Here is a 25,634-nt window from a genome sequence, read left to right on the forward strand (position 1 = left end):
GTGACCTCCAAGTGCTCAATTTGATTCTGATTTTATCCCCTTTCTAGGGTCAGCCAGTTTGCTTTTGTTCATTCTTACCCTAGCCTTTTTTTTTTTTTTATTTCATGCCCAATTTGCTGATGTACTCTTAGTTACAGATTTTTCCCTTAGTACTGATTTGGCTGTATCCCACAAATTTTGGTATGTTGGCTGATTGTTGTCATTGTCCTTAATGAAATCAGTAATTGTTTCTATGATTTGCTCTTTGATCTATTCTTTAGGATTAAGTTATTTAAGTTTACAATTAATTTTTTAGTCTATGATTCAAAGATCCTTCATTGATTGTAATTTTTTAATGTGTCATGGTCAGAAAAAGGTGTATTTAATATTTCTGCTTTTGGGCATTTATTTATTAGGTTTTTATGCCCTAACTCATGGTCATTTTGGTGAAAGTACCCCACACAACTTAGAATAGATACATTCCTTTCTATTCCCATTGAATATTCTCATCATGGCTATCTTTTCTATAATTATATTTATCTCCTTAACTTCTTTCTTGTTTGTTTTATAGTTAGATTTATCTAGGTCTGAGAGTGAACAAACTGGGTTTTCCACTCATAATTTTACTATTTCCTTCTGTAACTCAATTAGCTTTTCCTTTAAGAATTTGGATGCTATGCCATTTATTGCGTAGATGTATTAGTTCGTTGTCTGTTACCTTTTAGGTTCCCTGGTTTATTCTTAATTATTTTTGCTTTTTATTTATTTATTTATTTGCTATTTTATTTTATTTGTTATGCCAAAGTTCTCTTTTAATGGGGTGACCAGTTCCTCCAATTGTCCTATTTCGAATTATTGAATTGGTCTCTAATCTCTGTCTTGCTCAGTTTCTTCGGCATTACTGGGACCAATGGATGCATGTTGATCCCAGGGCTAGACAAGACTACCATCTCAAAAAGTCTAGCCCGAGGGGGCAGCAAGCTTTTTATGGAATAACAAGAACAATGACTGATTTTTTTTTTATTGATTTTCTAATTTTACTGATATTCTAATGACATCTGAAATGGATAAACCTCTATCTTGTCAAACATTAAGGAATGTCTATAAAACCTATATCTCAAACATTAAGAGGGGACGGTTATAACCTAAGGCAGAATTACGAAATAGGACAATTGGAGGAACTGGTCACCCCATTAAAAGGGAACTTTGGCATAACATATTTATCCAAAAAATGGAATATTTATTTGCTGACATAAATTATTTAATTTCATTTAAGCATCAAGATTGCTATGCAATCTTTTTTACTTAAACTGAAGCATAATAGAGTATGCTTCAGCCCCTTATTTTAACTTTAAGTGTATCTTTCTGTTTCAAATGTATTACTTGTCTAGATATTATTGGATTCTAGCTTCTAATATAATCTGCTATCCTCTTCCATTTTATGGGTGTAGCATGCTTTTATTCATTTATGTAATAGAAATGACATATTTCTGGAAACAGGAAACGATGTTATGCTTTGCCCACTTACTGCGTGATCTGGGGCAAGTCCCTTTCCCTCTAGAAGATTCTGTTTCCTCCTTTCTTCTCCCAGTTTCTGGAGTTAAACAGAGGCTAAATTAGTTTGCATGAGATCTCCTCAGGGGAAGGTGATTCCCAGATTTCTGCCCCTGGTTCCACATGAAAGGAAGCAAGAGGTTCATAGAGCTCTTCTTACATTGTTCCAGTTAATGCCAGAAGTAAGGGCCTGTGGGAATTATTCTGCTGCAGAAATGCAAATACAGGAGGATAGACTTTTCACTACATGACTGGTTTCATTTTTAATCCTATGCTTGAAGAAAGGACCCAGGCTTGTGATTGTTGGTATACCAGCATTCTAGACAAGTAAACTGGGGATGTAGGGGGGAGGGGGAGAAAGAAGGGGAGAGAATGGGTGTGGTGGGCAGAGCACCCACGTAGGATAGGCTAATTAAGAGTTCAAAATTTTAACTCCAACTTTATTCCTAACAAGCTATGGGACTTTGGGCAATTCTCCTTCAGTTTTTCTGTCTATTTAAAAGGAGGGTGGGAGGGGTGGGAGATAACCCCTCTTCCATCCCCTGTACAAGGTTGTTCTGAGAATCAAATGAGATAAGGTATTTTTTTCAAGGTTCACGCTTCTCAGTCATCAGACCAGAAGAAAATTTAGAGCCCAGCAGCCTCATTTTATGTATGAAGAAACTGACTCCTCAGAGAGGTTAAATGAGTTCTAGTCATGTCCCACAGATAATGGAAGAAACACTGGAATTCTATTTCACATTCTTTGACTCAAATCCTTCAAACTTTTCCCACCTATTCCCATTTCCCATCCACCCCTAGCAACTAACTCTGGATATAATATCAGAAAACAGTTAGATCAAGAGAACGCTGGACCAGGAATCAGGACACCTAGCATCTAGATCTGTGACCTTGGGCAACAAAATTCAACAAACATCTATAATGTAACTACTTTATGCTAGGTTCTGTAGATACAAAAAGAGTGAAGACTTAAGTATGCCTTGAAGGAAATCAGAGAATTTATAAGTCCTCAGATAAGTTCATAAAAATTAATTTATAGACATAGAGAACACTTATAATGTGGAGTAGGATAGGACCTCCTGTAAAGAAAATGTGGGGGTAAAATAGATGGTTTCAAAAGGCCCTTCCAGTACTAATATGCTTTGATTCTAGCTTCTAGAATTTTTGGTTTAGGATTGTAGTACCAGTGAAATTTGTTCAGAAAGGCAGGGTAAGAAATATTTGTTTCCTGAAAAATCCATTAGTGTTCTGATAAGTCTAGAGGGACCTGTATCTTTTGTTCTGATGGAGATCCAGAGGTAGAACATCAGGGTCTTCTTTACAGAACAACTTTCCTACGTGTCCTCAGGAAAGATGTTTAACTATTAGATAGGTTTTTCCCAGCTGGCATATACCTTGTAGAGAGATAGTTCCTGGGAAATTTTATTTTGTGGTTGGAAAAAGGCTTCTCTCTCTCTTTACCCAAGGAGGTGGTGATGATATCGGGAATGGAATAGCTAGACTTGTCTAACATCTAAGTAATGAGGCTTAAACACTCTGGAAAGTACTTTGATATACTTCCAAGTGCTTTGCAAACAGATTTTTTAAAATTACGATGAAAATTATTTTCATGACAGCAGTACTTTTATGTCAATTAATTTGAATAGTGAAAGGAGTGGTGTAAAAGATAGAATCTATGAAATATATGATTGAAAAAAGAGGCTGTTGGGTCACATGTAGGGGGAACAAATGATAATAGATGGAAAACCAAGAGCTACACTGGTCCCCACAGAACATTCAGTGACTTAAAGGCAGGTGCCCAGTACATTGGGTAGATCTGTAGGAAAACATGGACAAAATAAGAAAGGGTAGATAAGTTGCTATCTTCCCTTGGAGGTAGTATACAAATGATGGAGTCAAATATCTGCTCACTTACTGACAATAGAATTTTGCAAGAGGGGCTGCTAATCTGGAGGAAGGGGCTGCAGGAAACCCCCAGTTACTTCAAAAAGTAACTGGTCTTTCTTTTCCCCCTGCCCTTGCTCTATGTTAGGATGCTATCCTTCTTGTTTATTCAGCAAATAGATATTAGATGCCTTCTATGCACTGTACTATAAAAACACCAGTTATAAACTGAATGGATGCCCATTAATTGGAGAATGGCTGAACAAATTGTGGTATGTGAATGTTATAGAATATTATTGTTCTCTAAGAAATAACCAACAGGATGATTTCAGAGAGGCCTGGAGAGACTTACATGAATTGATGCTAAGTGAAATGAGTAGAACCAGGAAATCATTATACAGGGCAACAACAAAACTATACCAACAATGAGATGATTCAAAACAGTTTCAATTGTTCAGTAATGAAGAAAGTCAGCTACACTCAGAGAGAGGAAATGAGTATGGACCACAACATAGCATTTTCACTCAGGTTTTTTCTTTCTAGATCTGATTTTTCTTTGCAGCAAGATAACTGTATAAATATGTATACATATATTGGATTTAACATATATTTTAACATATTTAAGATGTATGGGACTCCCTGTCATCTAGGGGAGGGGGAAGGGGGAAGAAGGGAAAAATCTGGAACCGAAGGCTTTGCAAGGATCAATGTTGAAAAATTACTCATGCATATGTTTTATAAATAAAGAGCTATAATAATAATAAAAACACCACATATAAGAATGAAAAAAGACATAGGATACAGAAGGACATTAGGATATAAGCACATTGACAGTCAGAGATGTTTTTTTGCCTTTCTTTGTAATCCCAGGGCTTTGCATGGGTGCTAGATACACACTAATCACTTAAGTGCTTACTGACAGATTAAAGAAGTTCAGAAGAGCAAGGGCAGAGCTGTAGCAGGTTTACAGACAACCAATTCAAGCTAGAAACTTTTTTTCCCCATTTCTTGGTATAGAGATGATACTAGATTCTCAAAGGCCATGCTCATTAGCATGCACAAACTTGGGCAGCCTTTACCAAGCAAGAAAAACTTTAATAGTAGAGACTAGAGACATCCAAGAACCAAGGAGGATCAACAGAGTTCAGAAGCAGCAGACTGTCCACTGAGAAATGAATGTTTTTGGTCCAAGACTAAAACAAATTTACTGCCTCCATAGGTAGGAGGAACTAAGTGGTGCAATAGATACAATATCTGCCCTAAAGTCAGGAATTCTCAGCTTAATGAAGTCAAATGTCCTCTGTATCTAGCTGTATGGCCCTGGGGAAGTCACTTAACCTTATTTGCCTCAATTTCCTCATCTATAAAATGAGCTGGAAAAGAAATGCCAAACCCCTCAGTATCTTTGCCAGTATTTTTTCTTAAGAAACATCAGACATGACTAAATAACAAAACTGCAAAAGGAAGGGTAGAATAAAAGGAGGATCTATACTAAAGAAAGCTCATAAACTTGAAATGAGGGGAAACAATGGTATTGTTGAGGTCTAGATTTGGGGTACCTAAATGAAATTAGGGTTTAGTTGAGGTCTAGTGGCAGGTTTGAAGTACAGGGAGTCAAACAGAGCTCCCCTGCAACCCCCTTGGATTCGGCATAAGGATACAGCGGTAAATTTGGTCTAGTAGCGGCATGAGTCCCCAATAAAAGCATTTATTAGCCCGAGAGCTAGATTGATAAAAGAGGTTTATTATTGGGTTTGGAAGTAGGAGATAGAAGAAGGTAGAGATAAGGAGGGCACTGGACAGAGGGTCCAGTGGATAGAGCATCCTCACATGGCTAGCATGTTTGGAATCTCTGCAAAGAGGGGTTCCCAGTTCCCTTTTATTATAGGAGACTTAGCTCGAGGAGCTTTTGGGTATAGCCCCAAAGTTGGCTCAGATCCCGGTGGGGCTGGGACAGGTCCGGATCTTCTATTGGATTTCAAAGGGACCAGGAATTGTGAGTCAAAGGGCAATTACATTCACTGGAGAGATTTGGGAATCAAAGATAGAAATCTTTCCCACATCAGTATGAGAGATTTAGGAAAGGAGGAAATCAGAAGCAGGGAAAGCTTTGAGGAGGAGGGGGCCCTTGAGTAGGACATCCAAAGAAAGGAAAGCTTTAGACAAACATAGATGTGACAAAACCCTGTGACAGGACCCTATTAAATAAGCAAAAGCAAATGGAAGTCAGGAAACAGTAATGAATAGCCCACCCGGGTCTGAAGGAATATAACGAGAAACAAAGGAGGAAAGCTATATTGGAACTGGATTGTAAACAACCTTATAGGCCACTTAGTAAAATAGTTAATTTTATTTGTAGGCGATGGAGAATACTGAAGATTTTTGAGCAAAGATTTGACTGATCGAATTTGTGCATTTGGAGTATAAATGTTTATGCAGCTGAATGTAGGATGGATTTTCTGGTGGCACTAAATTGGAAACGGGGAGCTCAATTAGATTATTACCATAGCCTTTTAGTCTGGCAAATGAGGTTCGGGGGTGTGCTTGGATCAGTGCCCTCCGCTTCCTGCCCCAGCCTTGGAGCACTTCGCAGGAGCTGAGCTTGTTTTTACAGGGTCCTTCCAGATTTGGGTTGCCATTGGATTCACCTCTCCCACCTAGGGAGAAGAGAAGCTAGAAGCTGAGCAGGAACTGGTCCCCGGAGGCGAGGAGGGCGTGGCTGCCCGAGGGGACGCGGTGTCCCGCGTGTACGCATGCCAAGCATCCAAGTAGAGCCGGGTGGGGAAAGCGGGTGAATGAATGGATAGGGCGGGGCCTGAGGTGTGCGCCATCTCTACGTCGGGCACCGCCCCCTGCCCCCTCCTCCAGTCACTTTCCAGTGGGGGATAGAGGGGGGTTAGAAGAGGTGGGGGGAATCTGTCGCTCTTATAACGCCCGGGAAGAACGCAGCGAACGATTCCAGGTTCCCTGTCCCTGCAGCAGGTCGGACTCCTCCAGGCTCACCAAGCACCGGTAAGGAGGGCACCCAGCGCGGTTCAGGCTTCTGTGCTGATGCACCGGTACTTCCCGCTTGCTTACGTGGGGCACGAAGCCGGCTCAATCCTCTCCCAGAATCTGAATGGCCTCGCTGAGGCCACCAGGCTAGCCTTGGTTTCCTGCGTGGGCACCTGCTGGAGTTGGAGGGAGCAGCCCCTAGCTCTTGTCCATGCCTCTTACCCTCCAGGATCCAGCTACCCTGCAGGGAGGGGGACCCTGTTGGGCCAGACATAGAGAAAAAGAAACAGTCTAAGAGGGCAACAGGGAGGAGCAAAGGGGACAAACGGCGAGATCGGTAGAGGATCGCTTTCTATGTGGAGAAAAGATAAACAACATTTAAATTCATCGAACTTTGTTCAGCAAGTGTTACATGCTAGGCGACTGGCATCATGGAGTGGGGCTAGAGAGTGCTAGCTTTGGGTTGAGAAAGACCGGAGGTCTAGTTCTATCTTTGTCACAGCTTGGCTGCTTGACCCTGGGCAAGCCCCTTAAACCTGAGCGCTCCCAGGTGACCCTGAAAGCGATAAAGTAAGGACTTGCGGTAGTAGAAGATAGTCACCAGGTGCTCCTACGCCCTGGAAATCACGGGTCATATTCTTATTTAAAAAAAAAAAAATTACATACGTGATTGGGTGGATACTGTGCTTAGGGGAGAAGTTGAGATCAAAATGAATACCAGCCTCCCCTCACCCCCACCCTCGCTAAAGTTTGCAAAGTTCACTGCTTATTATAGGCCTGTATTAGGATTCCCGTTTTACAGATAAGGAAACTGAGGTCCACTTAGGTTGAGGAGCTTTCTCAAGGTCACACAATGTTCAGCTAGCTGAGAGATAAGTTAGAGAAGGGAGCAAGGAGAGGAAAGAAGTCAGGGGATAATCCGGAAGAGACAAAGGCCAGCTTTATGAGGACTGTGAGAGTTTGATTTGCTAGACATAGGGGAGGCAGAGCTGTTAGGTCTGTGGTCCTACAGGATACTTATTTACTATTCCTGTTTTACAGATAAGGAAATTGAAGTCCACTTAGGTTGAGGAGCTTTCCCATGGTCACACAAGTGTTAAGCTAGGTGAAAAATGAGATAGAGAAGGGAGGGAGGCGAGGTAAAATCCCTGGAAGATTCTTAAAATGCTACCTACTCTGGCCCTGCTTGCTCCTGTATTTCAGCAATGAGTTGAGTGCAAGGGTTCTAGGGGCCACAGTGAGTTTAGTCCTTGCCCAAGGACCTTGGAGTATTCTGAAAGGAGCCTGAGTTCTTAAAAGGGTAGAGCCCTGGATCCTGAGCCCTGCCAACCCAGAAAACAGTCAACAGTCATTTCCCTGAACTCCATTTCTCCCCCTCCTCCTTTTCCTGCTGAACCTGCCAAGGAGCCACCCAGCCTTTTTCCTGCTGGACCCTGGGGGTTTGGGTCAAGCCTCTGAGTCTGTATAGAGCCTGGGGATGGGCTAGCACCCCTCCTCCAATCCCTAGCTGCTCTGTTTGGAAAAATTGAAGGACTTTCTCCCCCCTTTTGCTGCTTCCCAAAGGAGATGGCACAGGGAAACTAGAAAAGGATATGGGAGTTACCGAAGAAAGTAGGAAGGTCCCACTCCTTGGGGGATTTCCCCCATCTGATTTTCTTAGAACAAATTTTTGGAGATGGAGGTTGAGGACATTGTGAAAGATAGGAAATACCTCTCCCATCCCCAAGCCCAAGGGTGTGCCAGAGTAAGCTCTGGGGTGCCTGTGAGTCTGAGGGAAACCTCTGGGCTGGGCTAGGTTGGGCCTTGGATCCCAACTGTTCCCTGCCCCTTCAGTTATCCATCTCCTAGACAGATACATGAGACAAGTAAGATGGATGAGGGAGTCAGCAAAAGTACAGAAAGAGTATCACCCATTGGTTGATCCTCCTTTTTATGTTATCCTGGAGAAAGTGATTGATCTAGGGCTAGGAATAATAATAGTAATAGTAATAACAACAATAAGCATTTTTATTGCTCTTTAGGACTTGCAAAGCAAATATTGTATCATTTGATCCTCAGAAACAATACTGTGAGATAGGTGCTATTATTATTCTCCCATTTTATAGATGAGAAAACTAAGACTCAGAGAACTGAGGTGGCTTGTCCAGTGTCACACAGCTAGTAGAGGTCTAAGGGGATATTTGAAATCAGATCTTTCTGACACCAAGCCCATCTCTCTTTCCATTGCGCCACTTAGCTGACATAGATTTAAACTCAGTTTCTGACTGAGGCAAGTCACTTAAGTTCTTATCCTTAGTTGTCTCATCCAGACAATGGGGGTAATAATACATTTACCTCACAGGGTTATTGTGAGATTCAAATGAGATAGGATAGGGGGAAGCAACTTGTAGAACTGCAAGATCTGTGTAAAGATCTATAATCTTTTATTGTTTCCTGCCTCTGGGATAGAGAGGGCTGTTCAGTAGCTATAGGGAGCTGGGGAACCTATCTGCTGCGCGCTCTCTCTCTCTCTCTCTCTCTCTCTCTCTCTCTCTCTCTTTTTCTGTGTTTCCATCTGTCACAAATCAGGTAGGTTTGGTTTGGTCCAATTTGAATCTCCCAAGTTTCTACCACCCAGATTCTGGAGTGAAAGGAGAGCAAGAGCATGTAATCACTTGAGAAATAAGCCCTCAAGATTTTACAAAAGTGAATTTGAAAACTATCTCTGCATGTAATTGGAAAAAAATAAAATATTAAGTGGGAAAAAAAAGAAAGAAGCTCTCAGCTGGAGAGCCCAGAGTCTGACTGTTTTTCTTAAAAATCACCCTTTTCACCTACTTCAGTGAATTGTGATTTGTTGATTTTTTAAAAATTTAACTATTTTTTTTTTTTGCTGAGGCAACTGGGATTAAGTGACTTGCCCAGGGTCACACAGCTAGGAGGTGTTAAGTATCTGAGGCCAGATTTGAACTCAAGTCCTCCTGTCTTCAGGGCTGGTGCTCTAATTAATTAATTTTTAAAAATTATTAATTTAAAATTTTTTAAGTTAATTTTTTTTAAAATTGTGCTCATGGCTCCTCCTGATTACCCTGCCCAAACTCCATACCCACACTCTACTTTCCTCTTCTATCTAACACCAAAACCATATCCATCTTCTAATGAACTGCCATGAGGTCAAGGCCAAGAAGGGAAAGCCTGTGGTGAGTGGCTATGGCAATTTAACCCTATCCAGTTTTGGCTGGAGACAAAGGGGACCCACTACTGAGGGGAGAGGATAAGAAACATTTGGGGCAATCAAGAGAGATTGGGATAGCCAAAGTAAAATTAGGAAGTTCTCATACCAATAATCTGTTTCCTTTGCAGTATATACATCATCTCTTTCAGTTCTTGCCACAATCTGAGGAGATAGACTAGAGTCAGGATTAATAGCCCCATTTTGCAAATGGGCAGGTTGAGATTTGGGGAGAAATAACCTGCCCCAAGATCATGTAACCAGTTGGTATTGTGACTCAAACTCACTATTAAATTTTAAACTAGGAAAAAAAAAAAAAGCTTGTGTGAATGCTTCAGTGATCAGTGGCCTAGGATGTTTCAGCCAAGATAGTTGACCAGCCTGTTGCAGAGCTGTCACCTGTGTTGTGGCCAACAGCCAGGTACCTGGACCCTCTGCCAGGGGTTAGCGGGCATGGTTCCACTTCACAGGCATGATGCCCTTATTCTGGGAGATCCAGCCTTCTATATGGACTCAGATCAAAGCTAAACCAGTTTTGTTAAGGGAGGAGCACCCTCTACCTGGATGACCAAGGCAGAGCCATTGCTAGACTGGGGATGACTTGGATTCCACCCCAAGGCACTAAATGTAGAGAGAGCTAATAGTATTTGCAGTGTTCAGCAGCTTAGAAGCAAGTCAGTAAGTCAGTAAGAATAACTAAAATTGGAAGCTATCAGATGATACATATTTTCTCCTTGTTGCCCTATTTAGAACAGAACTTTTCTTAAAGTTGGCCTTGCTTCCACCCTAAAACTTCCCTAAAATTTGTTTCATTCTGCTTGTCCCAGGCACAAAAATCACTAGTTATGGCTCTGCCAAAAGGTCATAGCTCAGACAAGACTTTCCAGGGATCCAAACCTATATGGGTCCTTTTTTCCGCAAGAGAAAAATCTTACATGTTGATCTGTTCCCCCCCCTCCCTGGTCCCCACCTCCAGTTCTCTACACACATTCTCCCTGCCCTTGGCTCTAGAGAATATAAAAAAATCTGAGTTTGTCTAAATCAGAGCTAGTGGGGAAAAGAACAGAAGCCAAAGGGAGTCCCCTTCTATATATTTGTGTGTATATTTCTACATACATATATATATATACACACATATATCTATATACTATGATACCATAAGTATTATCTATTATATAATGCATATAATATTATATCTATTACATGTAGGATCTATCCTATATTTATATTATTTGTGTACATATCCATATTATGCTTATATTTAGAATGGATACTCCTTGAAAACAGACAGCTAAGTGGCATAATGGGATAGAGTGAAGGAAGATATGACTTCAAATTCCCTCTTATAGACTCCCTAGCTGTGTGACTCTAGGCAAATCACTTAACCTCTCTCAGTTTCCTCATCTGTAAAATGGGAATAGTAATTGCCCTTGTTTCACAGGGCTAGTTAGTGAATTGTTATTATTTCATTTTTGTCTTAGTATGTACATACAGTAAATGTCTGTTGAAGGTTGAATGTTAGTTTTTTAATAGAAATGTTAGGAGTACTTGGCAATTCCTCTGCAGCTATGTTTGAACTTTTTGCCTTTGAAACCTAGAGAGCATGTCCTTTCCCATATTTGCAGTCCCTAGATCTTCCTAGCAGGCAATTTGAGCCTATGCGATCCCTCGTCCTCCCAGAAAATTTGGTTTAACCGCTATTATGGATGGATGGGGAGGAGAGAGCATTGGTTGGTGAATTCCAAGCAGGCTGAAACTTGCCCTGGAAATGCAAATGCCAGTCTCACCTTCTGAACTGTCAGCCCTGGGATACTGTTAGAGGTACTATGATGCAACCCACAAAATATTTGCATCATTTTTTCAGACTACATTGGTTTTCTGTGCTTATTAGCTCTGCCCTCCTTCAGCATATGTGTCACAGAGATCTACAGTGGAGAGGGAGTGCTCAGGATTGGAAGCCAGAAGAACTAGGATCAAATACCAGTGTTACCTATATGATCTTAAGCAAATTACTTTCCTTTTCTGAACCTCAGTTTCCTCATCTATAATATCAAGTTGGATGACTTGTGTGGTCCCTTCAAGTGCTTAGCCTACAAACTGTGGGAAAAAATATATATATACATGTATAAATCAATATGGGCATCTAGGTGATGCAATAAATAGAGGCTTGGAGTCAGAAAGAATGAGTTAAAAACTTAACTGTATGACCCTGGGCAAGTCACTTAACCTTGTTTGCCTCAGTTTCCTCATCTCTAAAATGAGCTAGAGAAGGAAATGATATAAGCACTCCAGTATCTTTGCCGAGAAAACTCCACATGGGATCACAAAGAGTTGGACACAACAACCACAACAAATCTACACACAGACATACAAATAAATATATGTGTATATATACACATATATGCACATACAACAACAAAGATAAAAGAAATAGAATCAGATTTCAAGCTAGAAAAGAACTTAGAAGTTACCTAATTTAACCCTCCCCTTTTTCAGATAAGGAAAATGAGATCCAAAGACTTGCTTGTGATAGTCAGAGGCAGAACTTCGGATCAAAACTAAGTTCCTCAGACTCCATCATCCTTTCCACACTCCCACAGGGTTAAAGACAATTCTCTGAAAGAATGCTGATCATCAGGAAACCCTAGTGGTTTTATTGACCACATTATTTGTCAATTGGTCATCAAGCATTCATTTAGCACTTAGTATGTGCCAGGTTCTATGCTAAGCACTGGGAATACAAGGAAAAGCACAAAAGCCAGTCCCTCACAAGGTGTTCAGTTTCATGTAAGAGATAACACACAAACGACTGTGCCCAAACAAGAGACATATGAGATAATTTGGGAATCATCTCAGAGGGAAGTTGCTAAAATTAAGAACTGAAAAATGCTTCTTGCAGAGAGCAGGATTTTAACTGACACTTGAAGAAAGCCAGAGAATCTAGGAGGTACTCCATGGAGTAGTGAAAAGAACTCTGTCCTAAGAAACAAGACTTTGATTCTAGTTCTGGTCCTGACATCACTCAATTAATCTCTTCCTCCCTGCTTCCTCCTAGTAATTGGCATTATGTGACTTGTCCAGAGTCACACAGCTAGTATTAAGTGTCTGAGGTCAGATTTGAACGCAGGTCCTCTTGACTCCAGGACTAGTGATCTATCAGCTATCCTATCTAGCTGTCCCTATATTTAACCTTTCTAAGCTTGAGTTTCTTCATCTATAAAATAGACATGATCATCTTTGCATTGCTTGTGGAAATGTGATGTTAAATGTTCCAACCATTTTTTTTTTTGGCAAATCATTTGGGATTAAGTGGCCCAGAGTCACAGAGCTAGTAAGTGTTAAGTGTGTGAGGCTGGATTTGAACCTCAGGCTGACTTCAGTGTTCCATCCATTGCACCATCTGGCTGCTCCATGTTAAATGTAAAGTCCTTTGCGCAGACAATGTGATCCACCATGGACCCCCTGAGCTTTGCAATTAGAAACCCCCTCCCTGATCCTTCCTCTGGTCATACTTGGTATGTCTCATGGTCCAAAGCTCTGTTCAATGGTCTTACCAGTCCTTGTATCAGCTCCTTAACTTCCAGCCCTTGTGTCTCCATTGCCCAACTTTTGAAGCTGGGTGTGACAAATCCTGAAGCTAGCATAATGAAAAGAATGTTGGACAACAAGTCAGAAGTCATAGGTTCAAATCCTGCTCTCTGATGCTTAGTAGCTGTGTGATACCCAATAAATTACCTCCCCTCTCTGAGGCTCAGTTTTTCACATATAAAATGGGGACAATAACACTAATCCTGTATATTCCATGGGGTTGTGGCAAAGAATGTACTTAGGAAACCTTAATGGGTTATATAAACACAGGCTGTGTGTGCATGAGATCCTACCCTGGAGGGAATAGGGCCCTTTCTGATTCCATCAGTCTTCAATTTGCTGCCCAGTCACATGTTGCTTAAAAGGGATTAGGGTGAGATAGCCCATAGGAGGAGGTGATGCCCTGCATCATCTGACCTGTTTCTGTCTCTGCAGTGCTGGGTTTACTCAACTATAAGGACAGAAATTATTGAGCTGAGATATAGTACCTCTGAGCACTGGTAAGATTTAGAACTGGGACCTTGTTTCCTGAGGCTGAAAGAAGTGAAGCAATTTGCTTTAAGTTTCATAAACAGTGAGGAGCAAAGCTGAATTTGAACACATGTCCTCTGGTTCTGAATCCTGTGCTTGTATAATTTCACAGTATTTTCCACCTGGACAAAGATCCTCTTCACAGGTTCTTAGAGCTGGAAAACACTTCAGTTGGACCCTTGCAATTTGTAATGCTTGCTCAATTCTCACCCAGTTTTCTGTCTGCTGTGGTGGAAAGAGCATTGGCTTTGGACTTCAAGAACTTGGGTCCAAATCCTGCCTCTCTCCCTTAATACCTATGTGGTTTGGGGAGTAAGTTCTGGGCCTTAATTTCATCATCTGTAAAATGAGAGCATTGGCTTAGATAGCCTCTGAGATTCCTTCCAACATCCTCCTTGTCAGTTCAGTTGCCCAGCTCTAGTTGCTGTGCAAACTACCCACGGGGACTGTGGTTGGGATTTTGGATGAGGGCTGGTGCTGAATCACATAGACTTCACCATAAGTTTGCTCTGCCAGGTGATGTTATCCCATACCTTACATCAGGGTGGAAGCTGAGCTGTTGAGCAAATGCTGGTGAAGACCAGCTCTCCCCTCTTTCTCTTCTATCCTTGTTCCCTCTATCATCTCCTCTTTAAAGATGAGGAATGAGATGATCAGTTATGGCTCTTATAGACTATTACATATGCTTTCTTTAGCATTAGTATGATATATCACATAGGACATATTTTGTGTTATGTTAATGAACTCTTGTATATTAGTGACCTAAAGACAAAAGCCATTAAAGGTTGTTTCTAAATTTTAAAAAAAAATCTGTTTTCTTATATGCACTTACCACAGTGCATGACACATTATAAGTGCTTAAAATATCTGTTGATGGACTGATTGATTGTAGATCTGAAAGCCAAATTCCCTATCTGTGTAAATACCCTGATCAAAACAGTCAGTAATGCCTACTAAGTGATCCTGTCTGTCTGAATCCCACCTCAGGTGTTTTGACCTCCACCATTATTTTCACAGCTGAACATCTACCACATACATATTATGAGCATACATAGTTCATCAAATGCTTTTACATAAACTCTTTATTTTGATCCTCAAAGCCCCGTGAGATAATCAGAGTAGAGATTATTATACCCATTTTATAGATATGGACACTGAAGTTTAGAAAAGTAAAAATACTTGTCAAGGTCATAAATTCTGGACTAGTACCAAGGTCTTCTGATTCCCACTCCAAGATTCTTTCTATCTACTCTCATCTGAAGAGGCTTGGTTAGAAACTTTGAGGTACAAACTTTTCTCTGTTACATGCTGACCTATAATTGGCTCTATTCTCAAAGCCTGCCTTGGAGAACTTCCTGGCTAGAATGATAGATAGATGATGGCTGGATGAATGGATGGATGAATAGATGAATAGATAGAAAGATGGATAGATGATAGATGGGTGGATAATAGATAAGAAAGATAGATAGATGAATAAATCCATACATGCATGTGGATAGATATAAGAAGATATAGACTAGATAGACAGATGTAGGTAGATGGATGAACATAGATAGATCCATATATTTTTTGTTATTGAGTCATTTCAGATTCTTTATGATCCCATGTGAGTTTTTCTTGACAGAGATACTGGAATGATTTGCCATTTCCTTCTCCAGCTAATTTTATAGATGAGTAAACTGAGGCAAACGGGGCTAACTGATTTTTTCAGAATCACACAACTAGGAAGTGTCTGAGACTGGACATATATATTCAAGCTCTCCTGCCTCCAGGCCTGCACTACCCACTGTGTCACCTAGCTGCCCAGTAGATAAATAGATAGATCAGTTGATCAATTAATAAATAAGACGGTAAGTAGATATAGATAGATGTCACTAGATAGAAAGGTAGATAATAAATCACTTATTAAGTAATTTCTATGTGCCAAATACTGTGCTAAACCTTCCCCCATCATTCTCTTTTCCCTTTCAATAATCCCCCTCCCCAATCACTTGCTTCTAGACTAGAGAAGTAAAAACTGTTCAACTGGTAATAATTACACTTGAATGTTCTGTCCTCTGCCTGGACAATGAACTTGTCCTTGCCAAGGGCCTCTGCCTGTGAGATAAAATCTCCTGGAGAGCTTGAGGAGAAAAGCCAATCACAGCCTCTCTGGGCAGGAATTGGGATTGAAGTGGAGAGGAAAGTTGCAGTCGGGACAGCTCATTTGTTAGTTTAAGCAGCAGGTGGGGAGGTCTGAGTGGGAAGATAGAGTCCCTCCTTCTCTGGGTAGCCTGCCTTCAGGTCATGGTCATATCTTGCTGGGCCTTGGGAGGGTCCTACTGGTCTGAGGAGGCTGAATGCTTATTGGCTTTATGGGAGGAGCTGGGCAATCAATCAGCAAGCACTTATTAAATGTCTGCTGTGTGCCAGGCACTGTATCAGGTCCTGGAGCAGGGATACAAAAACAAAGGTGGCCTGTCTTACTGCTGCAATCTCTGTAGTGTCATTAACTCTCCCTGGATTTCTGTAGCTAAAATGTCAAGCAAAGGCACCGTAGTTCTTGCCTACAGTGGAGGCCTGGACACATCCTGTATCCTGGTGTGGCTGAAGGAACAAGGCTATGATGTTATTGCCTATCTGGTGAGTCTTTCTATCTATTTATTTGCCTGTGACATGTCTCCCTGTCGGCATCAGTTTGTCTATCTCTCTTTGTGTCTGTATCAAAGTTTCACCTTGTCTTGGTCAGGGCAAATCCTGCTTGGATGGGTTGGGAGGAGGGGAGTGGATGGGGAGGGTGGAAGAATGAGGAGAGGGCAAAGGCTGCCTTTAGCCTAATGACTCTAGGCAAATTACTGTCTTTTCATTTCCTCAATTTCATTTTTAAAATGTCTCCTTTTCCAGCTATCAATAGCTGGAGATTCAGAGAGAATATCAAGCATAGCCTAAAGCTGCTATATTGCAAAGAATCTTAGATCTTAGAATAGCAGTTTTGAAAAATTTTAGAATATGAAACAAAATGTCAGTACTGGAAACACCCTCAGCTTGTAGAATATTAGAGCTCAGCAGGATCTTAAAGAATGTCAGAACTGGAAAGGACCTAAGAAACCATCGAGTCCAAAACCTTCATTTTGTAGATGGAAAACCAAGACTCAGTAAGACCTGCTCACCTTGGCCCATACCCCTATTCAGTCCTATACCACATCCTTAAAGCTCTTCTCTCTGCCAGTGGCTGGCTGTATCTACTGATTCAGAAGCGACAAGATTCTCCATTTGTCTTACAAATAGCTAAGAGCTATAGTGGAGAGAGGTTGGTGTTCAGCTTTTAACTTATCCACTAGAACTCTTGTGTTGTTACAATATGATAAAGCAGAATTCCAACTACAGTGCTACAGTGTAACATGCTCTGATAGCAGTTACTATTACCAGTCTCTCCTGATTCCTAAGCCCTCAGAGTACCTCTGGCCACTGACCTTTGCAGTGTCAACTAATTCTACCAACTCACCTCCTCTGAGGCCTTCAGAGGCTTCTGGCCATGATTTCTTGTATCTTAGTTTAATAACCAATAGCGTGCTCAAGAACAGCCAGCCACGTGCAAACTTAAAGCCTTTATTATACCTACTCACATAATGCTCTGACTTGTTAATTCCCTAGTGAACACCTGGTCCGAAGACCCATGTGTTCACTATCAACCTCCTTACCTCTCTTGGCTATCCATCCACTCAGCTCGGCTACCCCAGGATAAAGAGAGCGACTTGCTGCCCACAAAGGGTCTGTGAGGTCACACACAGCCAATCAGAAAGAGAGCTTTCTCCCATTAAGAAGCTATTTCAATATGGACAGAATCCCATCCAAGGGGCAGTCCTATACCCACAGAGATTATTTCCAGGCCACTCAAATCTCCTGTTGCACTGTGGCTGCCCATTTAAAGGACCCTTACACTACAGTAGCACAGTGAATGGAGGGTTTTGAGTCTGAAAGACTCATCTTCATGAGTTCAAATCCAGCCTCACATGCCTACTAACTATGTAATCCTGGGCAAATGAGTTAATCCTATTTGCCTCAGTTTCCTTTCTGTAAAAATGACAAACTACCCCATATCTTTGCCAAGAAAACCTCAAAATGGGGTTACAGAGAGTCAGACCCAACTGAAATGACTGAACAAGAACAATGAAAGCCCATGAACTGAGATGCCACAATATTTAGAATTTCTTAGATTTTGACAAGAACTGAGCTAATATTTGTCAAGTTAGATCTCAGCAGTCATCAGACCTGAGCTAACTAGTGGCCTAAGAGGGAAAATTAAAATTAAAAAAAAACCCACTGAATTTTTAATTAGAGAACCTGGTTTGAAATTCTTGCCTTGCTACTTGATTCTCCTTGTGATCATGAGTGAAGCATTGCATCTTGAGCTTAGTTTCCTCATTTATAAAACAAGGAGCTGGAGTTTCCTAAGGTGCTTCCTGGTGTCAAGTTAGTTCTGAGGTTTATTGCTAGAAGGTCACTTCTAGATCGTCACATTCTGTGACCCTATGATTTGGACTGAGGGTTCAGCCTAAGAAGAGGGGGAGTTGGCACGTTCCATACATAAGATAGGTCAGAGGTGAAGTGGAGTAAGAGCAATCAGGGCAGGCAGGAGCAGGAAGGTGCTGTGGATTCCTAGGCATACCAGGAAATAAGAATCCAGGCTAGAAGGTTGGGATATAGACATTCAGGAGAACAGTCTGAGGATCCCAGTCAGTAAGACTGGGCCAAGAATCCAGATAGCAAGAGGTTAGGATGAAGGGAAGGGACAGCCTTGGTTGGAATGGGGAAAGTAAGGGTCAGCAAGCCAAGACTTCCTGACAAGTCTATCATTATGTTATCTATGGAAGATAGTTTAGCTCAGCAAATGAAGTGAGCAAATACAATTATCTGGGAATTTTTGCTTCCTAGAGAGAAAATGGTGCTTTAGAGATAATCTACATGTTAATTACAAGCAAAGCCATTCTGATCATTAAAGTAGGTTCCTAAAGACCCAATATTTTATTAACTCAGAGTGATTATAGTGATTTAAGTCCAATAAAATAGCTGTCCTTTACAAAAACCTCTATTTCTGACAGGTTTTTCCCAAATTAGTTTGAATTACTAAGGTGTAATGGTACTGAAATGTCCTTGCTTATTTCCCCATATATAAAAACATCAAGGTTACTGGGCAGAGCCATTAGAAGTTCCTACATGTGAGGCGAGTGCCACATATCATTCTCGGGCCAAACATTACAAAGGTATCCCTATTTAGGGATAAGAATAAGGTGGGTGAATACCATCTCAAAGTGGGAGGCAAGAGACTTTGGGACATTTTTTTTTTAACACAGTGAAAATCAGCTTTCTCTTCCTACCTTCCATTTTCCTCACCCAAATGGGAAAGAAAGTAATAAAATACTCAGTTACAAGCATGTGTAGTCAAGCAAAAAACAAAAACAAAGACAAATTTCATTTTGGCTTTGTCAAAAAAAAAAATCTCATTTTTGTTCTCTGATTCTTCCATTTCTTGGAGGTGGGTAACACGTTTCATCATAAGTCTTCTGGAATTGTGCTTGATCGTTACACTACTCAGACTTCCTAAGTCTCTCAGAATTATTTGTTTCTACAATATTGTTATGATTATATAAATTGTTCTCCTGGTTCTGCTCACTTCACTCTGCATCAGTTCTTACAAATATAATATTCCATCATATTTACATATTAAAATGATTTGTTCAGCCATTCCCTCATTGATAGAAACCCTCTCTGCTTTCAATTTTTTGTTATTCTAGAAAGATCTGCTATAAATAGTTTTGTACATCCTTAAATTAGAATTAGTTTCATTTAGGATTATTCTCTTCCTTAATCTAACCTCTCTCTATTCTGCTTCCTCTTTTCTCCCCTTTCTCTCCTGTTGAGTAAAATGTTTATTATTCTGTTGAGTAAAATGTATCATTGTACTCAGTTCTGTATGTATATGTATATGCTTTCTTTGTTAGACTCATTTCAGATGAGAAAGAAAGCCAAATATTATCTGCTCTCCCCACTCCTTCTTTCTTGTTTGTATAGACTTCAACTTGTATATGCTGATAGTATGAGTTAATTTTCTTTCATTTTCTTCTCCTGGATATTGAATATTGTTGCTGGGGAGGTTGCTTTATTGGGAGGAGAGAGAAGTATAATGAGAAGCAATCTGGCATTTCCTAATTTAATGAATTATTCTTTCTGTTCAGGTATTAAACTATTTCTACATGACTGAAAAATGTTAACTGCTATCAATGCTCTTTAAATTAGAAAACCTCTAAATGCAGTGTCCTGGGACAAAGCACTAGTAATCCTGGCTTAATTATGATTGTCTCCCTAGATATCGGTTAGCTATTTAATACCAGGAGCCAGATCTAAGTTTTTGTTTCACTTTTGACACCAATAGGTTACATGGGCAAATCATTTCATCACTACGGGCTATCCAATGAAATTGAATTCAGTTCAATTTAGCAGCCATTTAAGTATATACTATATACTAAATGTAAAGATCTAAAGATTAAAAAAATAAAAAGATCATTCCCTATAAAAGCTTACAATTTATTAGAAGTTGCAACATAAAAATCATTCTTTATATTTTTGCTCTTTCACAAAATCCCAGTAGAGCTTGTATGTATTTTTACTATGTTTACTATTCAGTGAAATTTTTAAATCACCTAATATATGCTGAACACAATGGGAATAAATGTAGAGATAAATAAGACATAGCCTCTGCTCTTCAGGAACTTATAGTCATTTGTAATTGAAATATTTATTAAACACTTATGTTCAGAAGGCTAAATCTAGGTCCTTGATGGGAGAGGGAATGTGAATAAAATTAAAAATCAATCAAAAAGCATTTAAGTGCCTGCTATGTACCAGGCACCCTACAATGGCCATGCAAATACAATGAACTTAGGAGTTTACATTCATTCATTCAGCAGTTATTTTAATACCTACTGTGTGCAAATTTCAATTCTACTTAATATGTCAAGTATTTATCTCATATCTACTGCATACAAGGTGCTGTTCTTAGTGCTGCTTGGGATACAATTTTGAAACATGACTTAATTCTTGCCTTCCAAGAGTTTAACATTTAACTAGCCGATTTCAGTTTTGCTCATCTGAAAAATGAGAATAATTGTACCACTCAGCCCACAGGCATGTTGTGAGGACCAAATGGGATATTTGCAAAATCTTAAAGCAAAATAACAATAGCTATTTTTCTAGAAAACACAATAAATGCCATAGAAAGTAAATGTGATAGAAGGCAAAGAGAGTGGGTGTCCCCCAAGGCTCTGTCCTAGGCCATCTTTTTTCTATTCCCTCTCTCTTAGCAATCTTATCAGCTCTCAGCTCCAAGTAGATGGCTCCCAGAAATCCAGATATGGTCTCTAGTCCTGAGTCCTACCCGTATCACTAGCACTCATCCCCAAATGGGTGTCCTCTAAGCATCCTAGATTTAACATGTCTGAAACATGTCATCCTCTTTTCATCCCTTCCCCCAGCCAAGTCACTTTCCCCCTTATCTTCTCTCTTTCTATTAAAAGCAACACTAGTGTTCCTTCCACTCATCTAGGTTTGTAACTTTGGAGATTTCTTTGGTGTTTCATGCAAACCAGTGCTAAATCACATCAGTTCATGGATAAATCATGTGGCATTTTATTTTTTTTCACTTAATAGTATTTTATTTTTTCCAATTATATGTAAAGATAGTTTTCAACATTCATTTTTGTAAGATTTTGAGTTCCAAATTTTTCTTCCTCCTCCCTCTCCTCTCCCCTTCCCAAGAGGTCATTCAATCTCTGCTTGAAGACTTCTTTTGATGAAGGAGAAATTAAATGACTCTGGAGGTAACCTCATTCTCTCTCTAGCTCTGCTCCTTAGAATCCTAGCTTAGGTGTCACCTATAAAAAGCAGATCTCTCTCTGGCTCTCTGACTCTGTGTGTGTGTGTGTATGTATGTGTGTGTCTATCTGTCTCTTCTCCCCCTCCCCCTTCTCTCCTCTCCCCAAATGACCACATACATATTTATCTGGCCAATAGGATCATATACCTAGAGCTTGAAGGATCTTAGAGATCAACAAATCTGACCCTCTTATTTGACAGATGAGAAAACTAAGATCCAGAGAGATTGTAAGACTTGCCTAGATCACACTAGTGTCTGTTTGAGGTTAGTAAGTGATTCAAATTTAGGTCTTCCTGATGCTGGATCTAGTACCCATACCCATCATGGAATTCTGTCTCTTGGTGGAGATCTGGGCAAATACAATTGGAGTATTGGTATTATGTCTGCTCAGCTCTTACAGATATTGTAAGGACCAAAATGAGGGAAAGTATTTGCAAAGATATATAAGGGCTTTGAAAATTATGGGCACCCTCTTATTGTAGGGGATTCTTCTTCCTTCCTTGCTAGGAAGGTTAGGCAAAGCACTTGCTCTTTCTGAAGTGGGATTCCTTCTTTCCCACTTTGGAATGCCCCTAATTGGATGCGATCTCTTTGCACTTCTGCTTTGCAGGCCAACATTGGACAGAAGGAAGACTTTGACGAGGCCAGGAAGAAGGCATTGAAGCTTGGAGCCAAAAAGGTAGTGATCAAGTAGAAAGTGGAAACCAGGGAGGGATGAGGGTAGAAGGTGGGTAAGATGAGTAATTGGGCACAGGAGGCTGCAGACAAGGCACAGATTTTGGTTACTGATTATGATCTAAGTCCCAGTCAATGCTGAGCATAGATGTAGGCTGCTTTCTTGGCAATAAGCAGAAGGCCTAGAAATCTCTCCTACATTTTGAGATCTAGAGTTTAAATTTATGTTTTTAGTTGGAAAACAGAGAGACTAAACTTTCCTGAAAGTTTGGGACCTTTTTTTGTTCTTCACCCTCATCCTCCATTAGAATGGAGTTACATCAGTTACTACGTGGAGTTACTACAGAAAGGAGTTATTCCCCATGGGATAAAGTTGGGGTGAGAGCTAAACAAAATAGGTTCCTTTGGAGAAGAGCCTTACTCTTCTGTCCCTGTGACATCTCATAGGATGGTCCTGGTCCCTGGAATCAAAGCTTTCTAGCCTTCTAGGCAGAGATTGTTCTCCTAACCTCTAGACTTTTGTTCTGGATTGTATGTATATGTCCATCTTCTAAGGCAAGACTTTTAGGCCCTGTCTAGATTTCCTCCAATGGGCTTTTTGCTCCTTTCACCCCATAGGTTTTCATCGAGGATGTCAGTAAGGAATTTGTGGAGGAATTCATCTGGCCAGCTGTCCAATCCAGTGCCCTTTATGAAGATCGTTACCTCCTGGGCACCTCCCTTGCCAGACCCTGCATTGCTCGCAAACAGGTGGAAATCGCCCGCCGGGAGGGGGCTAAGTACGTGTCCCATGGAGCTACAGGAAAGGTAAAGAATTGGCAGCTCTATCTGAAGGGTATGAGGGGAGCTTTGTAGATGGCAAAGATGCAGAAGACTATCTCTAAGGAAAAGTATCCAACGATCACAATCCTTAACAGAGAAAGCTAAAAAGAGGGAAGGGACCTTGGAAGTCATCTCATTTTATAGGCAAAAAATATCTGAGTGAGGTCTTACAGAGAGCATGTGAATGTGATCCATTTTGATGGACATATTCCAAACTCTTTCTCTATGAATTAAGAATGTAGCTGGAAAAATGAAATTAGGCAGACCCACATTCAGAAAGAACACACTGAGAACATCTGCAATGGCACAAATGGTGGTGGTGTCCAGCCTAGAGCCACAGGCACCACAGTGACCCACAAAACTCCAAAGCTAGTGGAACCAGATTAAAATATAAATGAGAAATCTTTTAATAATATTTTAAAAAAACATGACAGCTTAGATAATGCTGATTTGTGGTTTTCTAAGCCAGTATGTAACCCATAGGAATCAGTTTCTATTTGAATTTGACATCACTATTGAGGAAGAGCTAGACTGAGTCCTAATGCTGACACTAAGGAGCCATATCTCCTTGGCCTGCTTCTTCCCTTACTATGGGTCTCAATTTCCTCATTTGTAAAGTGAGAATGGTTACAGCCAATTCAACAATCTATGACTAAGTCCACTTGCTCTGGGCAAAGTCCTTTCCTGGGGGGAGATGGGAAGAGGGGGAGAGAGAATATTAAGTCTGGGTGAGACATGATTTGGTCTTCCAGCTCTGCCATTGTCTGAATCTTTTATTATATAAAACCTTTGTGCCCTCCTGATTCACACCATTTTCAGATCCTTTCTGGTATGCTCTGCACCAATGGTGGTGGAATGTATGTTCTGGGTTACTGTATACATATGTCATGACTGAAGAGAATTGATTGTGAATGTTGTGGAGATTGTGGGAAGGCAAGATGTTTTAAAAAGGGGTGGTCAGTCTGATGAGGGGTCTGAGTGGTCAAAGGAGCAGTTATGTGCACATTTACCCATAGAGAATATACCACATTTGAGCATGCTTTCAAGGTTATCCATCTGACCTTAGAAACCATGGCATGGGAGGAATAGTTGAGGTAACTGGAAGTAGTTAGCTTCAGACATCCAAAAGGCTGTTACATGGAAGGGGGATTAAGCTTGTTTGGCTCATTCTCAGGGGGAAGAACCAAGGCCTGGGGCAGGAAGCAGTAGGAAGAGTTTGGCTTAACATAAGACATTTTTGAACAACTACACATGTTTCCAGAAGCAGTGAGCTCTGGAGGTGTTCAGACAGAGTAGATGTCATCTTTTAGAAATGTTGGAGAAGATAATTCTCAACATGAGATTTAAATAGATAGATAGATAGATAGATAGATAGATATTGTCCTTTTATATCATCTTCGTTTCCAAATAGAAGATTCGGCCTGTCCTACCCAGAGAGGAGTCCTTTGAGGCAAGTGAATTAAAGAGGAATTGGAAAAAAGTAATCTATCAAAACTTACCAGGACATCATTGGAGACTGATAGTATATGCAGTTTTTCACATCCATAGCTCCTTACTTCTACAAAAAAGAAAGGAAGATACATTTTTCTTATTTCTTCTTTGAGGACAAACGTGGATGTTATGATTATACAGATTTCAGTTTCAAAGGTTTTTTGTTGTTTCTATTTACATCATCGTCAGTATATATTATTTTCCTTGTTCTGCTTACTTCACCAATTGACATCAAATTTTCCTATGCGTATCTGAATTCTTCATATTCACCATTTTTACTGTGCTATAATTCAGTCATACAAGCCATTCAGTCAACAAGGACTTAGTAAGTATATTGTGCTACTCACCAAGTAACCCAACATAACACTTGTTTAGCCATTCCCCCTTTAATAGGAGAATGACTATTTTTAGTATTTTGCTGCCATAAAGGGCTTCTGTGAGTATTTTGGTGTATATGGACTTTCATTGTTGTCCCTGACTCCTTGGGGGTAGATGATGAGCAAAGGAATCTCTATGTCAAAGGGTCTGAATGTTTCCAGAATGTTTGGACCCAACTCCTTTATATATTATGACTCCTTTAACAATGCATTAGTGTTCTTTCAGACAAGCATAAGATGTTATGATCTACAATGGCTGAGTGTGTGTGTATGTGTGTGATACAAAATCAGAGTTTTGCATGGCAATAATTGTCGAGTTTTTTCTGTGTCAGAAACTAGCCCCTTCAGGCAGATTCCCGTAATAACAAATTCCTGTCAGAATGAGACCCGATGGTGGAGAGAATAAGTTTGGTTTGGCTAAAGATATGAAATTCAGATGGATTTGAGCCCAAAACTTGGAATGGAATGAGAATAGCTGCATGTCTTCTCTTTCGACAGTAGAGGGAGGCAGAGACTTATGTTTAAAGCCCCACTGAGCATCTTGGCTCTTGGGATTGTGTGGTCAGAGGACTGCATTCTGTAAGGGAGGGTACCTTTGGAAAGGCAGACCCAGAAT

The 25,634-nt window shown here is 40.4% G+C and overlaps 1 protein-coding gene across 1 annotated transcript in view; it reads left to right on the top strand.

Annotated features, from left to right (window-relative positions):
* Positions 1–6,315: 6,315 nt before the first annotated feature.
* ASS1 (argininosuccinate synthase 1) overlaps positions 6,316–25,634 on the top strand; it is an 80,046-nt gene continuing 60,727 nt past the window's right edge. Inside the window, exons 1-4 of the mRNA XM_031954841.1 lie at positions 6,316–6,429; positions 16,254–16,363; positions 22,264–22,332; positions 22,947–23,135. Of these exons, the coding sequence (XP_031810701.1) occupies positions 16,259–16,363; positions 22,264–22,332; positions 22,947–23,135 (363 nt within the window). The 5' untranslated portion in view covers positions 6,316–6,429; positions 16,254–16,258. The remainder of the gene's footprint in view (positions 6,430–16,253; positions 16,364–22,263; positions 22,333–22,946; positions 23,136–25,634) is intronic.

Source organism: Sarcophilus harrisii, chromosome 2 (assembly GCF_902635505.1).
Source record: "Sarcophilus harrisii chromosome 2, mSarHar1.11, whole genome shotgun sequence".
Classification (NCBI taxonomy): Eukaryota; Metazoa; Chordata; class Mammalia; order Dasyuromorphia; family Dasyuridae; genus Sarcophilus; species Sarcophilus harrisii.